The 20,441-nt window shown below is 40.1% G+C and overlaps 3 protein-coding genes across 7 annotated transcripts; 2 read left to right on the forward strand and 1 right to left on the reverse strand.

Annotated features, from left to right (window-relative positions):
* Positions 1-3,605: 3,605 nt before the first annotated feature.
* LOC115688590 (probable methyltransferase PMT19) lies at positions 3,606-8,476 on the forward strand. Of its 3 annotated transcripts, XM_056305486.1 has the most exons (7): positions 3,606-4,401; positions 5,338-5,548; positions 6,090-6,387; positions 6,822-7,208; positions 7,516-7,593; positions 8,004-8,136; positions 8,263-8,476. In XM_056305486.1, the coding sequence occupies exons 1-7, from the start codon at positions 3,670-3,672 to the stop codon at positions 8,377-8,379; spliced, it is 1,956 nt and encodes a 651-aa protein (XP_056161461.1). In that variant the 5' UTR covers positions 3,606-3,669; the 3' UTR covers positions 8,380-8,476. The 3 variants fall into 3 exon arrangements, with proteins under 3 accessions (XP_056161461.1, XP_056161462.1, XP_030470311.1); XM_030614451.2 differs by having other exon boundaries at positions 3,609-4,401; positions 8,004-8,476; XM_056305487.1 differs by lacking the exons at positions 8,004-8,136; positions 8,263-8,476 and having other exon boundaries at positions 3,608-4,401; positions 7,499-7,593.
* Positions 8,477-8,914: 438 nt separating this feature from the next.
* On the forward strand, positions 8,915-12,218 carry LOC115688591 (PLASTID TRANSCRIPTIONALLY ACTIVE protein 6, chloroplastic). Of its 2 annotated transcripts, XM_030614452.2 has the most exons (6): positions 8,918-9,673; positions 9,800-9,868; positions 10,094-10,198; positions 10,962-11,081; positions 11,686-11,775; positions 11,887-12,218. In XM_030614452.2, the coding sequence occupies exons 1-6, from the start codon at positions 9,170-9,172 to the stop codon at positions 12,001-12,003; spliced, it is 1,005 nt and encodes a 334-aa protein (XP_030470312.1). In that variant the 5' UTR covers positions 8,918-9,169; the 3' UTR covers positions 12,004-12,218. The 2 variants fall into 2 exon arrangements, with proteins under 2 accessions (XP_056161463.1, XP_030470312.1); XM_056305488.1 differs by lacking the exon at positions 9,800-9,868 and having other exon boundaries at positions 8,915-9,673.
* Positions 12,219-13,071: 853 nt separating this feature from the next.
* LOC115688589 (pentatricopeptide repeat-containing protein At1g06710, mitochondrial) lies at positions 13,072-18,412 on the reverse strand. Of its 2 annotated transcripts, none has more exons than XM_056305515.1 (5): positions 15,291-18,412; positions 14,374-14,574; positions 14,125-14,267; positions 13,972-14,031; positions 13,072-13,832 (listed from the first exon to the last, which is right to left on the reverse strand). In XM_056305515.1, exons 1-2 carry the CDS (start codon positions 18,309-18,311, stop codon positions 14,530-14,532), a joined length of 3,066 nt encoding a protein of 1,021 aa, XP_056161490.1. In that variant the 5' UTR covers positions 18,312-18,412; the 3' UTR covers positions 13,072-13,832; positions 13,972-14,031; positions 14,125-14,267; positions 14,374-14,529. The 2 variants fall into 2 exon arrangements, with proteins under 2 accessions (XP_056161490.1, XP_056161489.1); XM_056305514.1 differs by having other exon boundaries at positions 13,972-14,038.
* Positions 18,413-20,441: the final 2,029 nt, after the last annotated feature.

Consider the following 20,441-nt stretch of genomic DNA (forward strand, 5'->3'; position numbering starts at 1 on the left):
TTTTTTAAGGAAGATAATCAGATATCAAAGTCAGATCCTGAATAATTAGGCCTAATCCCCTAAAAAAACCCCAAACTTTAGGTTAAGTTCCAATCTGCCTCGAACTTTTTTGGTCTCAGAAAAAACCCCAAACATTAAGTTCAATCCCAAATATGCCCCGAACTTGTTTTTATCTCAGAAAAAGCCCTAAACTTTAAGTTCAATCTCAAAAATGCCCCGAATTTTGTTTTGTGTAAAAAAAAAAATCAAAATTCAATTTTTTTTCAAAAATATACTCCTGTGATCCAATCCCAGCTTGACATGGCACTTCCACATTGATAACAAATCCATATCAATAAAGTAATTTGGCTTTTTTTTTGACAAAAAAAATTCATAACAAATTTCGACTGTACCTAAAATTAAGTTTTTTTTTTAAATTAAAAAAAGTTTTTTTTGGTGGATTTGTTATTGTCTCTAACTTTCATATCCTAAACTGGTTTTATTTTGGAGAATTTCAACAATTTTTGTTGGGTTGGATTTGTTATCGAAGTGAAAATACAACGTCGGTCTGTACCTATCGCCCCATTACTTTACTGATATGGATTTGTTATCGACGTGGAAGTGCCACGTCAAGTTGGAACTAGATCACTGGGTATAGTTTTTAAAATAAATTGAAATTTACTGATTATTTTTTACACAAAACAAAATTCGAGGCAGATTTGGGACTGAACTTAAAGTTTGGAGTTTTTTCTAAGATAAAAAAAAGTTTGGGGTAGATTTGGGACTGGACCGAAAGTCTGGGGTTTTTTCTGAAATAAAAAAAAATTTAAGGTAGATTTGGGACTTGATTTAAAGTTGAGGATTTTTTAAGAAATTCACCCGAATAATTGATACAGTGACGTGCCAATTGATACAAATGGGAAGGCAAGGGATGACGATGATTGTTCTGGTTCTCGGTATTATTGATTTTTCATTTGGCTATAAATATTAGAATAATTAAATATTAAATCATATTTTTATCTAATAGTTTAAGCTTTTAGAACGATTGATAGTGATCCTATAAAATCTCACACAAAACTGCAGAAATCTAATGGGGTCACCCGTTCAATCATCAGTAGGAAGGCCTTTACTGTCCTTCCCTTCCAATCTGCTTCCTGCTGATGCTGCTGCCTCTTTATGATGCATGAACTGCTTTGTGTCCGTATAGATCTACTCACTTAATAGATTTATCGTACTTCCTTCGTCGGAACACATACAACTCCATCTCAAATGAAAAGTTTTCAACTCGAAAGGCAAGGGCAGCGCCTTTTTCCAAAATCATTGGAATCCGAGCGTCTAGCACAAGCTAACCATGAGTTGATACATTATAGGGTGTGACAATCTCCTCGTCTTTTACATATCAAGTACACACAAAAGTTCCGACCCCCCTTGCCAAAAAAAAAAATTAGTACACACCAAGTTCGTTCTCGCAAAGGTGACCTTAACAATGCATGTGTTGATTAAAACTCAAAATTTATGCGAGATAAACACGTATACCCGTTCCTCTTATTGAAACTGTAAAGTCAAATCCTATCAAGTATATGCGATCCTCGGTTTAAGACTCATTCTCCTTGATTTCTTTGAAGGTGGATGGAAAAAAAGTTATTAGTGATGAAGTTTATTAGTTAAACCAAGAGAAATTACTAACAGCAAACAGGCAAGCACTTATTTTTGTATAACAAAATGATATCAATCATCGCGAAAAAATTACTTGTAACTCTTCTTTAGCAATTCCTAAAATCAGCACATCTTAAAATTGGTATGTTTGGCTTGGTTGTACAGGCTTCTACTACCAAGTCCCCTTAGACTCGATCTTCTCTCTTCTTTATTCTAAAGCTCCGATTATTTCATAGAAAATTAATGATTTGAAAAATATTTTCCTAAAAAGTGATTGCTTGTATCACTTACAAAAATAAATAAATAAATAAATATTTTCAACGTCCACGAAGATATTCAAACATAAATTGTTGTCGATGATGAAACCATTTTTCATTGACTAAGTATTTCAAGTCATACGAGCGATCATTTTCAGAAAAATATTTTCTAAATCATTTATTTTCTATAAAACAAACGGACCTAATTATAAAAAAAAAGTGAAAAGCCCATTAAGCTCTAGAGAAAAACGTGGATGCTCATAATTTCATGGTATAGCTTAGGGGTGTGCAAAAAACCCAGGACTGCCCAAGACTGCCCGGGACCGGACCGGAACCGGTGGTTCCCAAGGGGACCGGTCCAGTTCTCGGTTCCAATTTTTTGGAACCGGTGGGTATCAGTCCGGTTCCCGGTGTGGAACCGCCTACCCGCCCACTCGGACCGGACCGGTAATATAATAATAATATATTTATTTTTTAAAATTTTAATTAAAAAAATCTGACCCAAAAAAAAAAAACGTAATTAGATACTCATAACTTTCTGCTCTCTTATCTATGGACACTCATTTGATGGGTACCCACTTGATTTGTAGATGATGTGGTTAATAGAACCGATCATAGTATAGGAATTGTATAGAAAGTTATGTTCTTTTCTTTTTGTTCCGTTGATCCGATGTTGGTCCACATATTTTTTTTTATTTGTCCAGGAAAATTTGGTGGAACCGGTTCCGTGGACCCGCCCGGAAACCGGACCGGACCGGCGGTCCGGTTCCTGGGCGGGTCCATGGAACCGACGGGCGGTCCTTGGTCCCAAAATTGAGGACCAACACTGTGCGGGTTGGTCCTAGGGTTAGGGGGTGGACCGGCCCAACCCGGACCATGCTCACCCCTAGTACTATAGCTGAACAAAGTCTCGTATCGAGTACGTACGGATGAATCAAGTTGCCTATGACTTAGCCTCATAGTTTCTAAGGTTGACCCCTTTTGTTTGGGGCCATGTACTCTTTTAAGTGTTCGGCTCATTAGATGTTGCTAATGTTAGCTGTTGCTAATGTGGGCTTTCGCCATTTAACCCGCTTACACCTATATTCACTACTTATCCATTAATAATAGCTTTCCAAAAAATGAAAAACTTAAATAAAATATACCCATATTCATTAATTTTCCCAAGTGATTTGTTATCTTTTCATGGAAAAATCTAACTCATAAATTAAATTTCCTTGTGATTGGTGACTTCATATCAAAGTTGTTACTGAGGTCGGGGGCCTAAAACATGCCTGGGCCTGCAAAACTCGGTCATGACAGCAAATAAGTAGCCCAAGTGTACACAGGCTTGAATGGTCCATGACCTGTCTATTCATCAAATGACCAACTGCGAGCAAACGGTTCAACCGTGGACGATGCTCCATCAAGTTGAGACCTTGAAGAGCGAGCAAGAATTGATTAGCGAGCGAATATCCGTGAATCACTTGTCAAAGTAAAATAACAGAGGAAGATTTGCAATTTCAAGAATTTTAAGTTTCCCCATGACTTGTATAACCATATTCCTAAAAGCCCTTCTGAAATTTTGCCGTGGAGGACCTTGTACCGCAAGAGTTCGCATGGCGATCTGTGCCATTAATTGGATTTGGATTTGGATTTGTATTGACCGGGTTGGTGTCCAGGAGCAAAAGTGAACGATGCAAAAAGGTGAAAAAGTGAACACCAATCCCAATCACTTTTTGCCCAAAACAGCGCCGGCTCCGGAGCAGCAGCAGCAACACCAGCAGCAACGTTGCCCATGGCAGCTCCTCCTCCTCCTCCTCCTCCTCTCGCTCCAAGCCACCAATCTCTCACCTTACTCCCTTTAACTCTCTCTCCAGCACCATTGATGAAGTTGCTCGCCATCTCTCTCCTCTGCTCTCTCTCGTTCATTCTTGGCTCTTACACCAAATACTCCGCCACCATATCTCCTCCACTTCAAGCTCCCCACTTGTCACCCTCTCGCTGTCTTCCTCTTCCACTCAACTTCACCACCACCACCACCCACCGCTCCACTCCCTCTCCCAAGCCCCTTGACTTTGAGCCTCACCACACCATCCCTCTCCCTCCCCCTCAAGAAAAGACCTCCCATTTCTTGGCCTCCTGCCCCAAGAACTACACCAACTACTGCCCCTGCCAGGACCCATCCAGGCAAAAGAAATTCGCCATTGAAAGGTTCTTCCACAGGGAGAGGCATTGCCCTGAGACCCATGAGCGACTCCGGTGTCTGGTCCCGAGGCCGGCGGGCTACAAGAGCCCCTTCCCGTGGCCCAAGAGCAGAGACTATGCCTGGTTCAAGAACGTGCCATTCCCTAGGCTCATCCTCTACAAGAAGACTCAGAACTGGATCAAGTTGGAGGGTGACCGCTTCTTCTTCCCTGGTGGAGGGACTTCGTTCCCGATGGGTGCCAAAGGTTATGTCGATTTGATTAAGCGGGTCGTGCCTTTGAAGTCCGGGGCTATAAGGACTGTTCTTGATGTCGGTTGTGGGGTAGGTGTGCAAAATTTTCATTCTCCCTTGTCGGAGCTTCTCTCTGTTGCGCTTCTGTTTTCCATTGATTAGATTATGCTTGAGCTTTCCTCTTTTTAGCAGGTTGATTAATATCAATTGATGCTTCATTTGTTCCTCTTTTTTTTTATAGGGGAGACGCTGTCTCTACAATCCATCTACAATCCATCTAGAATCCATTTTTAGTATTTGCCCTGTTCTGACTGGATTTGTCTTCCTCTTACGTTCATTTAAATGCTCTCTATGATAGGAATCAATGATAAAACTTATAAGCATGTATCAACTTGAACTGAGAAGGGACGTAGTTATATTCATTTGCGTCGATACCCAATCCTTTTTGCTCTTAGTATTGATGTTTCACAAATACAGAAAAGCCAATCTCATGTTTTCTTGTAACTAAAAATGAGTTACTGTTGGTTCTTTCCTTCGGTTTTTTCATACACCACCCATGCGGTCCTTTGATAAATTGTTTCGGAAAATCATGTTGCGATGAGGTATAACATGCTTGTCTACTGCGGAAATGGCTCTTAGTAAAATAGCACCTTTCTAAATTGGTAACTTGCCTACTCTCGTTTTATATTCATTTGCGTCGATAGCCAGTCCTTTTTGTTCTTGGTATAATGTTTCACGAATACAGAAAAGCTAATCTCATGTTTTCTTGTAACTAGAAATGAGTAACTTTTGGTTCTTTCCTTCGGTTTTTTCATTCACGACCCATGCGGTTGTTTAATAAATTGTTTCAGAAAATCATGTTGCGTTGAAGTATAACATGCTTGTCTACTGTGGAAATGGCTCTGAGTAAAATAGCACCTTTCTAAATTGGTAACTTGCCTACATACAACTAGTGGAATCAATTGCTTCTTAACTTTTTTGTACTAGTCTGCTCTTCAAATCCTGTTAAATGCTTTAATTTCCCAGGTTGCCAGCTTTGGAGCTTCTCTGTTGGATCTCAACATCATTACTATGTCAATTGCTCCGGTAGACATACACGAAGCCCAAGTACAATTTGCCTTGGAGAGAGGACTTCCTGCAATGCTCGGCATACTAAGCACCTACAGATTACCGTACCCATCAAGATCTTTTGATATGGCTCACTGTTCTCGCTGTCTTGCTCCGTGGACTAATTATGGTACTCATCCTCACGTCCTCTGCTTACATTGGAACTAAACTCATTTATTCCTAATCTGGACTTTGGAGTTGAAGCAATTGGATTTTTCGATTAATATAAGAAGACATTGTAGAACTGGCGTGAAATGTTGCCCTCCCTTCCTGTCTTTTAAATTTTTGCATCTTCTCTAGAAATGCTTTCTAATTTTAATTCTGTTGAATTCTTCTATGGAAATGACAATTTCATCGGGAGAACTTGACCGGATTCTTTTACTAGTATTGTCTACTATGAGTGATAAATCGTAGCACTCAGTGAATCTATAGCTCTGTGCTCCCTTAACTCTTATCTAAGGGACTTCTTCCTCAAATGGTTTCAACGGCGTGATATAACCAAATTTCCATGTAAGCGGTAGCAGGATGGAATAGTCTTCATTCCATTTGATACTGAGATTTTCTGTTTTATCTGGGGTTTCAAAATAATCCTCTCACATGCCATTTATTCATACAATTCTCCTCTCCTATTGTTCATTCTTTGTTGTTGCTTGAAATGTGACAATCTCTAGATGGACAATATCTGATGGAAATCGACAGGGTGCTGCGCCCTGGTGGTTATTGGGTGTTATCTGGACCACCTATAAGTTGGAGGACCAGCTACAAGGGTTGGCAAAGAGAGGCCAAGGAGTTGGAAAATGAGCAAATTGTTCTGGAAGATCTTGCCAAGAGGCTGTGCTGGAAGAAGATTGCTGAAAGGGGACCCATTGCCGTTTGGAGAAAGCCTACCAACCACGTGCATTGCGTGCAAAAGTTGAAGGCTTGGAAGTCGCCCAAGTTATGTGCTCAGGGTAATCCGGATGCTGGTTGGTGAGTTTCTTCAGCTTGTACCTTAGAGTTTACACTTCAAGCCTAAACTTAAAAAACCTCATTCTTTGCTCTTGATCAACCGTATAGAACAATGCCCATTGTCATTTGGCAATTTAATGTGAATATTCTGCTGCCCACAAGAGCCTTCAATGATAAACTAACTGATATCCCATCCGGCTGTACAAAAAAAAAGGGGGGGGGGGGGGGAAACGTAACAGACATCTCACAAGTTGCAGATGATCTATTCAGTCATGCAAAAGCAAATTACATTTTGAAGATACACGCAACGATTTCTAGGGTCGACTAGTGTTCTCATTGTAGGTTCTGTACTTATGTCTGATGGTACGAGTGCATGGACGAAAATTTCAAGTTCATTCGTTTATCAGCTGTATCTGACAATTTGCTGGTCCATGCTCATTCTATCTTCTTCAAAGGTACACGAAGCTAGAAACATGCATTACTCCTCTGCCAAAAGTCAAAGACATCCATGATACATCAGGTGGTACCCTTGAAAAATGGCCAAAAAGATTAAATACTGCTCCTCCAAGGAGTAGAAATGAGATGGAAGAACGAATTGCAACTAAGGCCTTCAATGAAGATAATCAGTTATGGAGAAAGAGAGTTTCTTATTATGAGATAATTCTCAAATCTCTTGCCCGAAGAAAATATAGAAATATCATTGATATGAATGCTAACCTTGGAGGATTTGCTGCTGCACTGACTAAGTATCCAGTTTGGGTGATGAATGTTGTCCCATACGATGCAAATAATACACTCGGCATTATCTATGAGCGTGGCCTTATTGGAACATACATGAACTGGTAAGAGCTGTTGAGACTTGCAAATTTCTCTCTCTCTCTCTCTCTCTCTCTCTCTCTCTCTCTCTCTCTCTCTCTCTGCGCACGTGCGTGTGTAGATATATGAGTGTAGATGTATTTTCCCTCTTTTCTCTAATAGACCTAGTAATTTCCATAATTTATTTGAGATCTCGCCTTTTCTGATCTTTGAGTAGAGACCACAGAACTTGACGTGATTTGATGTAAGATATGTTCTTGGGATACATTAGAGAATCATATCTGTTGATGATTATTTAGTGACTAAAGTGCCGTAGATAATATATGCTTTCAGGTGCGAGGCCTTCTCTACATATCCTCGGACTTATGATTTGATTCATGCCAATGGTCTGTTCAGCATGTACATAAACAAGTAAGCAGTACAGCTCTGTCTCTGCTCTTTATGTGGTACTTGGAGTTAGATGTTACTCATGAACCAAAAGTACGAAAAACTAGGAAACAAAGCAGGATGACTGTCACTTGTCACATTCCGGATCACTTTTGCACCGAATGTAGAATCCATGACATGCTAGTCTCTGGTTCAATATTACTGCCTGTTATTTAGATGCATACAAATTCATCATCCACTTTCATTCCCACAGAAGCCATACATTATGCACAGGGTACCAGTGGTTGCTTTTATTCTATCCAGTTTATGGATGATAAAATGGTCTGGTATGGAATAGGTTAGGGACATCATCTCTTTCTGGTGCAACGAAATGGATAGGACACGAGAAAGAAGATTTTATTGTAGTACTTTTAATTCTACTATGCTATATGCAGGTGCGACATTCTTGACATCCTCCTCGAGATTTATCGGATTCTTCGCCCTGAAGGTGCGTTGATCATAAGGGATCATGTCGACATAATTTTCAAAGTGAAAGATATAGTGGATCGAATGAGGTGGAATGGCAAGGTATTTCACAGCGAGAACGGGCCGTACCATCCTGTAAAGGTTCTTCTCGTCGACAATTCCGAACAGATAAGTTCGTGAGTCGTTTTTGTACAGCATATTCAAATTAAAGCATCTGTATCATCATAGGCCCGGACGTTACCTCATTTAGGTGCCATCTGTTTCAAGTTCTTGAGAGGAAGCTACTGGCAGAGTGTCTCGGGAGGTACTAATCCACAGAGAAATCAAATGCCGAGAAGTTATTGATCATTGATATCGGCTGGCAAATGCAAAGTAACGTCCTGACTGTATCAACGTACTTATGTATTCTCGGTTTTACCTGAATGAATAAATGTTATGTGAACGTGTCACGGGCCGATACTTTATATCGCAAATTGGGCTTTCTTAGACCTCGATTTACCTCCCTTGGTCTCTAAGTTCGTTTGTTGCATTTCTAGCGTAGGAACACGATCAGCCTCTCCACTATTCTGCTATCTTGACAAGGGTTTAGCAGTTATGCAAGAATTTTCTGCGATGAACCAAAAGCACGTTGTCAATCGTCGAAGCAACTTTAGGAAGCTCCTTGCGACAAAGCCAATCTCGCCCTGGACTTGTTTGATGCATAGAAAATGTAGCATAAAAAGCATCAGATCTTTCTGCAGACAACATTACGGCATGTACGGACCGAGCGTCGGTTCTTGGAGAAGCTAAAGGAACACAGTTACCGTTTCAGGGCAACGCCGTTTCTGTATCGAAGACACTCGTGAAAGTAGAATTGCAGCTGATGATGAAATGACATTACGTGCAGAAGAAGAGCCGAAAGAGCGCCATTTCTTAAGATTTCAGCGTTGCATAGGGAAGGCAATGATAGTTTGAGGGTCGGTTAGAATTGAAACAAAGTTTACTTTGTGAGGTCTTATTTGAGATAATCTTAAAATATGGGGTTACTTTTGCAAAACAAGAATAACGATATATCTATATCCATATCTGTTTCCCTCCCTCTGCAAAAAAGAGAGGCAAAAACCCATCCAAAACCTCCGCTCCGTCAATCACCACCATGGCCGCCACCGCTTTCCTCCGCCCTCCTCCGCCTCTCGCCGCCGCCGCCAAACTCCCCTCCCTCGCCATCCCCACCTCCGTCGCAGCCGCGGCCTCTCCGTTCCTCTCCCTCTCGAACCTCACCCGGCCTCTCATTCACGCGAGGCGGAGCCCCTTCCTCGTGCGCGTCGACGACGGCGACGGCGACGGCGGGAGCCCCGACGACTACGACATGGACGAGGACGAGGTCGAGGAGGTCGACAACAAGAAGGATTTCGAGGTCGAGTACGACCCTCTCGCCATGGCCGCCTCCTTCGCCGCCGCTTCCGGCTCCGCCGCGGGGGACGACGACATCGCCATGGTCCACAGCAAGAGCTTCGTCTCCATCCAGGGTTGGGGCTCCGAGATGGTCGTCGATTACAGGATCAATGAGGACGAGTTTCACAAGATCAGCTTGCTTGACTGTGATTTCTTCATCCGGAAGCCTCCCGACCCAGATAACGATGTCTATGATTTCAGAGAGGTCTGTTCACTCTCTCTCTCTCTCTCTCTCTCTCTCTCTCTCTCTCTCTCTCTCTCTCTCTCTCTCTCTCTCTCTGGTTCAATTGAGCTTGTTTGAGGACTGAGGTGATTGCTATTATTTTCACAGATGTATGTAACTCCTCCAGACACTGATATATACGCGATTCCTAAAGTTCTTGCACCGATGCCTCAGAAGGTGATTAGCTTCTGAGAGTTTACCTTCTACTTTTGCGGTATTGACTTGACATTGTGACGTTTCATCACTTGTCACCTCGGTGGCTGTGCTACGATATGCCTAATTCAAATGCTGGACAGTAATTCCTTGATTGACAGAGTTTTGCGCTTGAGATGCATCGCTATGTTTGGGTGGTAATTTACGCTGATTTTGCGGATATGGTTTTGCTCTATGTCCAATTTGCAGTACATTCGATGCGCAATGAGCGATTATGGATGCTACAATGTCACTGAGCCACCCATTGATGCACCTCGAGATCCTATGTATAAGTCTGACAGGGAGATCACGAAGGTAACGGGCTAAAAGGAAACCATTTGTATTTACTTTTGATTGTATTGCCTCTATTTCACTCTTTACTATTACGGATGCTTTGGATGATGTTATTGAATAATTTTGCATCGCGATGATTGGAGAAACATTTCTGTCGAGAAGATTTTGAATTTTATATCTAAAGTAATGTAAAAGTAGTAGCTATTAATTTGTCCCGAAGGTTAATATTAAGTACACTGCAGTAAACAAGAAATGCTAGATGGTAAAAGAGAGCTTGTCAATATTGAAATAAGTGACAAGTAGACATGAGCTGTCTTTGCCCCTCCTCATAGCAAGATAAGTGTCTAGATGTCCAACCAAAAAAAAAAGTGTCTAGATGATGCTCTGATTAAGGGAGAGTTAAGGTGCAACAAATACTTGGCGATACATTCATGCTTTACGCTAGGAACTGCATCCTTGGCACTTGAATATCTTCCACAAACAAAATACTGGGTAATACTTTCTGTTCTCTGCGAAATTTAGACAAATTCCATATCACGATTTTCCTCCGCGGTCTCGCCTTCTTGTTTGTGTGCTGATCCTTACATGTTAATATCTTAATTGGGTCACATTATTGTCGCAGAATCTGGCTATTTTGTTGTAGATATAGTATTTTCCCCATGCCTCTTTATATTACAGAAACTTGGTGGAAGGGGTTCTTCATGATGTTTTACCAAGTTCCTTTTTTTCTTAATTTATTCTACAGAACGACAATCAACGGCATGACTTCTGTCTTCTGCTGCAGGTTTTCCTTACAAAGCACTACAGAAATCGGAGGCTGGGTGACCCAGAATTTGTTCTGGACTTTGAGGAGATATATGTGATTGACTCAAAAACCAAATCAATAACCAGGGCAAAAGTGATTGTAAGATTTTCTTCTGTTCCTCAGATTACTCTTGATTTTTATTTGAGAAATTAAGTAATCAAGCATGCACTGCAAAGGAAAACCAAAAATGAGTAAATCGAGGTGTGTAGGTGGGTCTTTCTTCTTTTCTTTGTTGTTGGTTTTTCCATGGATCCTAGTTGGGTGGAGGGTTTGGCTGGAGGGGTTGGGTATGCAGAAGCCAATACACAAATTGAGTGGCAACAGGGGGTATCTCAGTAGTATGTCTCTGGTATGAATCCAGTTGCACCGAGTTCTTCTGGGTCTTTCACATAATCTTTAATGCCACCATTTTCAAATCATATCTTTTTTTGGATACTGTTGTCACTACAAACGACAATCCAAGTACTGTGACAAATTTTGGCCAAATAGAGAAGTACTGTAGCAACTAGCTCCAGTGGCATGGATGTTGATGATTGATTTTGTTTCATACTGGTTGGCCTTATAATAATTGTGTGATCATAGTGGTGTCCTGTATTTATGCACACGTTATACTTTCCCTGATGGACCTTCACTGTAATGCTTGTTTATTTTAATCACTAAAATACCTTCAGCAGGGCTATTTACCTCTTTCTTCGTTCTGCAGGTCACGGTTCCAGGAGGAAGAAATAGGGATAGGAAGGATGACTTGCTTGTGATACGTGATAATGGGTCCTCCTTCAAGATAATCCATGCTGTGAGTATCTCAGATTAGTATTGTCTCTCTAATTTGTGCATCGGAAAGAGCATGCTATCATCCTTTTGAATGTCCTTTGCATGACTCATCTTCCTTCTTTCATTCTTGCAGAGCGAGAAAGATGATCCCACCACAGTCATAGAGAGGGAAGAGTGGGTGAAGACAAGGCAAGACATGGAGAGACATCTGAGGAAGCTAAGAGACTTTAGCGTTTCAAATTGGTTCTAGATTCACATAATTTAGAGAGTGCTCATTGTAAATTAAGGAGTCGATGGCGAAATTGTGGTGGTTGACAGTTTAGTATCTCAGCCCATGCCATGTGATGACTTATATCGCTTGAGGTTCCTCAGTACAGTAACTTCAAATTGATTATTCTGCAATTGTATCGTGACTACGGGGATGCCCTCTGTGTTCAAATAATATCTATTCTGTCATGTTTGAAATTATTCTGTATGATGATTGCACGGCAGGTTTGGTTAATTCACTCGTATCGAATGAGTTTCGCATTTTGACATACGCTCACCACTTCCTCAATACTTTCTGCCTCGCTTCGATTTTTATGATATCGGATGTAATATTCACCTGGATTATCTCGAGTAAAGTAAAGATTAAAGTTTTAATTGCAATCTATCAAGTGCGGGGATAGTATTAGTTCTCTGAGTACAACATTGGGAGTGCACTTTTGCTTGTGGACAAGATTGTGAGACCTGCAAGACTTGGAGAGAGTCAGAATATGAGTTTTGGAGAACATTTTATGCCAACGAGTATGCATAGAAAGGGGTTGAATTGAATTATATGAAACCAGGAGTATTTCAACTTCTCAACTTTGTGTATTGTTATTTGCTGCTGCTTATAGCACTCTCGTTCATACTTTAGCAGCAAAGCTATGTGCTTTGTCGCTATCATTATATGCACTAGCATCAACATATTGCCATCAATACCTAAGCATTCTGCTGCAAGTATCAATGTTTGCTCCTCCGAAATTGAAGTTGCTGCCTCTTGTATGGGAATATAACTTAACATGGCAGCGGAAAATTGCCCGAGAACAGGTCAAATACTTGTACTTTTACACTAAAGAGACTTAAGTACGTGATTTCCTGTAAGACTTCCATATCTCCGTGTGTGTGCTGACCTATGGAAAATACTTGTTCTTTAGGAGTGAACTGAATTATAAACATGTAAATCACGTCCTATTATACTTGGGTAAAGATACTACAATTCTGAACTTATTTATTTAGTTCATTAATTAATGATGTAATATGTCATCAATTTTCTATATATCAACAAATATGACTATTTTTCACCGAATAAAATATACATTCTTGCTGATTCGGGCTTGGCTTCAATGGATAAAGTAGCAGACACAACTTTTGTCCACACTGTTTGTAACTGCTCCCAGTAATGCCTCAGGACTAAATACATCCCTCCTCATCCGACATAGAGCGGAGTAGAACAACTTTGGAAGCATAGAAGTGCTTAGTGAATTAGTGAGGTATACTTCAATTACCCAGGATAGGAAGAATCTCATGCATCTCCTCTTGATCCCATTCATACGACTAGATAAACGCCAAAAGACTAGGATTCAAACAAGAAGAAAGCAGGGACAGTTCTTTCAAGGTGCATTTCTCCCTACACCTACCCCAGAGGCTCTTAACCTTGGTGCCACAGAAATGTCCTCTCCCCCTGCAATTTTTCAGCAATGGTAGCTTGCTCAGCAGCATAATGACCTTAACACCGGAAACATCTTCAGCCAAATGGCTGTCTGGAAAGTTTCCTACTAATTATTAATGTTCATTCCCTGTGGCAGCGACTAGACAACGCTACCTCTCATGGCATTGAAGAAAATCCCCAAAAGTAAGAGCTGCGTCCAGGGGCTCTTCTCACCATGCTACAAATCCAGGTCTCATTAGAGGGAGTAGATCTGAGCCAAGCCCAGTCTGATGATCTGAGCACTTCCTGCACCACACCCCACCCAACCCTGTGGCTATTACTTACTAGCAAACTTTGGCAGCTCTTTGATTTCACTTCAGTGAAGCGCAAAGTCACCTAAACCAAACCTGAAAAGAAGGAGATCACAAATCAAACAATAAAAGCAGTCTTTTATAGGGGAATGGTCCAACTGGTAGAACGCAGAGTGCTATTTAAGCAAGCAATCTTCCAGATTCCAAAAGCAACACAAAGTGAGCTAGGATATACCTGCACATTGTCATGGTTGGATGCTCCAGCAGTGGCAACAGCCGCAGATACTACTGCATGCTGCATGCTGCATGAAAATAGTATCTAAGATCCCGGATATGCAACAGGAAAAGAAAACAAAGAGGACAAGATAGGATGGTACAGGAGCTTTACGCATGTGATCATTTGTTTCCATCAACAAACAGGAGAAAGCATCACAGCATCACGTAGTCTGATTTTGTCAGAATGTTGAATTCACTCCATCAGCAAATCACTATTCACTCCTAGCACAGATATGCCCTATCCAGGCACTGAAACTGGAAGCATTGAACAAACTCAAAGATATAACGCCAACCATAAGGATTAGAATAGATTAAGCAGACTACGTACATACAGCAATCTGGAAAAAAGTGCCAATCTGACCTTATGCGCCTTTCTTTTCCTTCAAGTTGCTTTGCGGTTTGCACCTATGGCCATTTTTCCTGGTAATAATATCAACAGTCCAACACCACGAAATTCTGGGGTTTCCATACATGATGCCAGTAGGTTCAACAGAAAGCCATAGCAAAGTAGGTGACGTCAACCTTTTACAGCTGTTCCTTCATCTTTGACCCACACAACATTCTGCTTTTGAAAGATCGAAGATGATAAATTTTGGGTGATGATGGAAGATACAACACAAGAACAAATTTTTAAATGGTAGGAACAGAAGCTTCAACAATTAAAATGCCATAATGTATCTGGAGGACAGCATTAACAGGTTTTAACAAAAATCTTTCATTGAAATAGCAAATCTTATTAGGGGAAAAAGAATGAAAAGTCCAAGAAATTAAATCTTGATCATTGCATCTATAATATACATGGGAATGACACAATCATGATAAAACAAATATTCTGATATTTTAACCACACCGAATGTTTATGCATGCCAAGGATATTGGCGTTTTTGTGTGTGCGCATGTGAGAGAGAGAGAGAGGGAGAGAGAGTTACATGTGTAGAACAAATGGCAAATTTGTACGAACCGCCCACCTACATTTACTTTAAACTTGACATGCTCGAGCAATTAATAGACCAAATTTTACGTTCCAATCACCAGAGTCTTCAGTACTCTAAAAGTTCAGCAAAGCTGCTCTTTCTTTTTCTAAAACTATCAAGTTTTTCAAACAAACTAATTAGTCCAGTAACATCAACATGAGATAATAGGATTATAGATATCTAAGTTCACTTCACTGCCTATCTGGACTATGCATAAAGAGCAAACAGAAACTGTGCATGTCCTACAATTTAAGCACGTCATGATGAGAGAGAGAGAGAGAGAGAGAGAGAGAGAGGGACAAACCATCTGGTATAAACTGTCTGACAGCTGCAGAACTTCATCCCATTTATTGATTTTGACAAGGCCTCTGATGAGGTCTACAAATGTGCTTAACTTTGGAATACCACCGTGCTTTATCAAGTCTGCATACAGCTCAAAGGCCTTATCAACCTTACCGGCAAGACAGAGGCTTTCGATAAGTGAAGCATAGACTGTTTTGTAGCCAGCTAAACTAACTAAAGATGATCTGATCTCTTCATGTAGATCCAAAGCTACCTCCAATCGTCCAGCCTTGACAAAATTATCTATCAAAACATTGTAGACCGGAACAAGAGGCACCGAATCACTGGCACCCATGTCATCTAAAAGCCCAAGAGAAACTATAAAGTCACGATTAAAACCTTCAATGACTTTACGGTAGCCAGCTACATGCCTAGGCCAATATGTTAGTTTCATCTCATCCAGAAGTTTATAAGCATCATCAAGAAGGCCAGCAGCACAACAATGGTTTATTAAAACCCCATAAGTCACAAAATTTGGAGCACAACCCTTAGTACGCATCTGTTCAAAAAGCTCAAAGCATTTGTTGATTTTGCCCACTTTACCAAGACCATCTATAATTGCGGTATAAGTCACAACATTAGGATGACAACCCTTTTCCTCCATCATCACCAGAAGTCTATATGCCTCATCATTCTTTCCCACTTTACATAGGCCATCAATCATCTCTGTGTAGGTGACGACATTAGGAACACAAGAGTTCTCTAGCATTTTGGTTAAAACTTTTAAAGCTAGATCGAGCCTTTTATCCTTAAACAATCTGTCAAGCAAAGAACTGTATGTATACACATTGGGACTATACCCAGACTCTGACATCTTAGCAAAAACCTCTTGCGCTTCATCAAGTTTCCCAACCTTACAGAATCCATCTATGAGAGCATCATAGACAATTTGGTTTGGTTCACAGCCTGCCACTGACATGGCATCTAATAATTCACGAGCTTCTCTGACCTTGTGAGCTTTGCATAAACCGTCAATTAAAGCCCCATAAGTGAAAACATTCGGTTCTGTTAATTCATTTTCACTTGCTCCAAAATACATATTTATATCGGCAAGATTTGCATTTCCCCTCATTTTCGAATATATTTGGCATGCCTTTTCAATTTCTCCAGCTTTACAATGACCATCAATCAAAGCAGTATATGTAACCACATTAGGAGAGCAACCTTCAGATAACATAGACTCAAAGAGTTGATTTGCACGAGAAAGCTTCTTTGCCTTGAGATGAGCGTGGATGAGAGCAGTGTAAGTCACCACATTAGGTGCACAGCCATCTCTCACCATCTCGTCGAACCAGCGACATGCCTGCTCAATCAGTCCAGCCTTACAAAAACTATCAATCAGAATTGTGTATGTGTAAACATCAGGAACAACGTCATTACTCTTCATCTCTTCGAACAGTGTAAACGCTTTATCTACCTTGGATGCATCGCACAGGAAACTGATCACTTTGGAGTATGTGCTACAATCAGGTATGAATCCTTTACTCATCATCTCACGAATGATGCGATGTGCTTTCTCAAATTTTCCAGCCCCACAGAGACAACGAGCAAAGTTAGTCACATTTACTTTATTCAATACGACCCCAGCATCCAGCATTTCATCGTAAGTATTCTCAGCTAATTCAAGTACATCTGAGCCAGGCAATTCCTCATTACCACATAATCCACCAAGTAATACGTTGTAGACCACATAACCAGGACGATACCCACATTTAACCATTTTTTTCAGTAACTTATATGCATAAGAGTAGTCCCTCGAATTACAAAAAGCATGAACGAGAGAAACAAATATTTGGTGACCTGGATAACAACCCTCAGGAATCATCATACTGATAATCCTCTTGCACCTGCCTAACTGTCTTTTCCTCAAACACCCAGAAAGCAAAACATTGTAGGTCACAACATTAGGAATGCAACAACTAGAGCGCATCCTATCCAAGAACTCCATAGCTTCGTCAAAAAGGGAAGCCTCACATAAACCGGCAATCATTTTTGTGTAAAGTACAGTGTCAGGAAGGAATTCTTCACTCTCAATCAACACGAGGGCTTCCCTCCACTTCCCTGACTTGCAGAGAGAATATGCAAAACAACCTAAGGTATGGCCATCCATATGAAACCCTGAGTCTGACATTTCCCTGTGAACTAAATAAGCTGTATCTAACCTATCAGCTTTAAGAAAAACTTGAACCAAAGCATTATACGTCGATTGAGTTGGTCTGTACCCAAAATCCTTAAGCCTCCCTAGTTCTTCCAGCGCTAAGTTCCACGAGCCATTTCGACAACATCTTTGAATCAAAACATTAAGCAACTTACCGAGGACTTCCGCATCTTCGACCCCTATTTCTCTCCAAAACGACTCAGGTATTCTCTCACTATCGCTGCAACCGAGTCTTTCCAGCAATGCATTATACACAACCACCGTATGAGTATATCCAATTTGTCTACCTGCCCACGAAAAGAACTTAACAGCCAATTCGGGGTTTTTTACAATCTTCAAAACCTTAATCACCAGATATGGATTTAATTTCTCTCTAAACTGCCTGAGAAGCTTCTGAGTTTCGTCGCCAAACCCATTCTTGCAATTTTCAATGGCATTTGCAATTAAAACAGCATCGTCTTCACACGTATCATTACCAAGATCATGCGCGGAGGACTCAATGCCGTGCCTCGAACCCGACAACGACTCGCGCAGGAACTCAAACTCTGTAGCTGAAAAGGCCTCGACCCGAGAAGCTGCGGCCAAAACCGGGTCGTCCGGATCAATCAGACCCTCGAGATCGTCGGGCGATGAGGTGGAGAAGGATCTGGTATTGTTGGAGTCCAACAAGCACTGAATGGGGAATTCAAGAGAGGTAAAGGGATGAAAGCGGGACGATGGTGGTGCACGTGAAGGAGGGATAGTGACCTGCTTCTTAGGCTTGAAAGTCGAAAGAGCAATGGGAGTTGAGCGACGAAGAAGGTGCAGGAGCCCCCTTCTGCGCATATCTGGTTTGATGCTCCAATGGGGAATGCGCAGCGATGTCCTTGTTAATACCCCGGGAAGCTTTCCCTAGGGTTTAAAAGGTGGGATTTTGGAGAAGAAGACAGCATCAAGTTTGCTTTTTTACTTTGGTAAAACAGTATCAAGATGTTCTCTAGTTGTTTGAATGTGCATTGAAGTGAAATGACATGGAGGGTAATTAATAAGTGAGTAAATTTACTTAAAATGATTTTTTTATCCGTTCTATATTCGAGAAAAAAGTGAGGGGTGATAATAAAAAAAAAAGAGCAAAAAGTTTATTTCCCATCAATTCTTTCCAATTTAGAACGAAAATAAATAGTGTGGATGAAATACTTCCTTTTCATTTTAGATCTATTTCCTTCTGGAATAATAACATAAATGGTCCTTGAACTTTGGTGTAATGTGCAATATCGTTCCTTAATTTTTAATTTATGCAATGTGGTCCCTAAACTTTGATCTAAAGTGTAATGCAATTCTTAGATATTTAATTTGTTCAATATGATTCTTGAATTATTGGTAAATGTTTAATATAGTCCATAGACTATATAAAAATGTTCAAAAGTTTAAAGACCACATTGAATATTGGATCAAAATTTATGCACCATATTTAATAAATTAAAAGTTTTGAATGCTTACACATTAAATCGAAATTCATAGACCATTTACGTGATTTTCCCTTTGTTTCTACTTTTTTTTGGCAAGTTTTTTTTTTTTTTTGGTAAGAACTTTCTTCTCTTCTTTTTCAACTGAAAAAAGGAAATTCTTCCCTTAAAATTTTTGGTTACTTTCACTTCCCTCCCAGCCATAGCATATTCTTTGTGGCTACAACTTCATGACTTTTAATACATTAATAGAATGCAATGACGGATTCGTCAATTTCAAACCAATTAAATTAAGGATAATGATACAAATAGTTTTTTGAACTTTGGCTCAATGTACAATATAGGCTCTAGACTTTTAATTTGTTCAACGTGATCCTTAAACTTTAACTCAACGTATAACGTGGTCCCTGAACTTTTAATTTATTCAAGATTGTCCCTAAACTTTTAATTAATGTTCAATTTAGTTTCTGGACTATATGAAAAATGTTCAACAACAATGTCATATAGTATTGGGATTAGATTGAACATGTATCAAAAGTTCATGGACTACATCAAATAAATTAAAAATTCAGAAATCACATTACACATTGGGCTAAAGTTTACGAACTAGTTGTATCATTCTCCCTTTTAAATTAATATGAAGACAGTAACCATAGCAACTACCTTTTGTCATGTATTCGTAATTGAACAAGTGATAGAGAAACGTAAATCTTGCAAAACAACACAATATTAGGGTGTGTTTGTCTGGGGAAAAACTTTATGATTAAAGAAATTTTCAGGAGAATTCTTTAAAGGAAATCATTTTTCAGGAAAATGGTTACTTTTCCTTTATTTTGTGATATGTGATCGAAAACTTTTTCTGTGTTTGGATCTCATTTGAAAAATAATTTCAATCTCATGATTTTATCTCGGGCAAAAAAAATTAAATTTTTAAATAATTTGTATTCTTTTCTTTTTATTCTATTTTTCTTTTCCTTCTTCCTCCTTCCTCCTTCGCCAATCACCAGGCCTCGGCGATGACCGTGCTAGGCCACTAGTGAGGGCCAACCTAGCCAGCCTTAAGCAAGGTCAAGCCTCATTGAGATATGGCGAGACTTGAGCTCACCTAAGGCCAGCCCTCACCGGCATGCGCTTGTGGTCGGTCATCGGTTGTCGTTGAGGCCCGATGACCGGTGGAGGAGGAAGAAGAAAAAGAAAAAAAAGAAAAGAAAAATAAAATATTAAAAAAATTCAAGATGAGTAATTCTATAAAGTTTTTTTCACCTTCTTAGATTTAGGAATTCACATTCCTAATTTTCGGTTGACTAATCATTTTCGACGGACCAAACGGGTGAAAGTTCGAAAATCTAATTCTGGCAAAATGCTTTCTTTTAAACAAACACATCTTAAAAGCAATACAAAATGCAGGTGTATTATTAGTTGCAAGATTCGAGCCAACTCTTACAATGTGAGCGTAAACATATTCCTTTACCACCATGATAATCAAGATGAAAGAGTCAAAAGCAATTTC

This window comes from Syzygium oleosum, unplaced genomic scaffold (assembly GCF_021117445.2).
Source record: "Syzygium oleosum isolate NSW1041296 unplaced genomic scaffold, Sole_v2.1 Sole_v2.37, whole genome shotgun sequence".
NCBI classification, from domain to species: Eukaryota; Viridiplantae; Streptophyta; class Magnoliopsida; order Myrtales; family Myrtaceae; genus Syzygium; species Syzygium oleosum.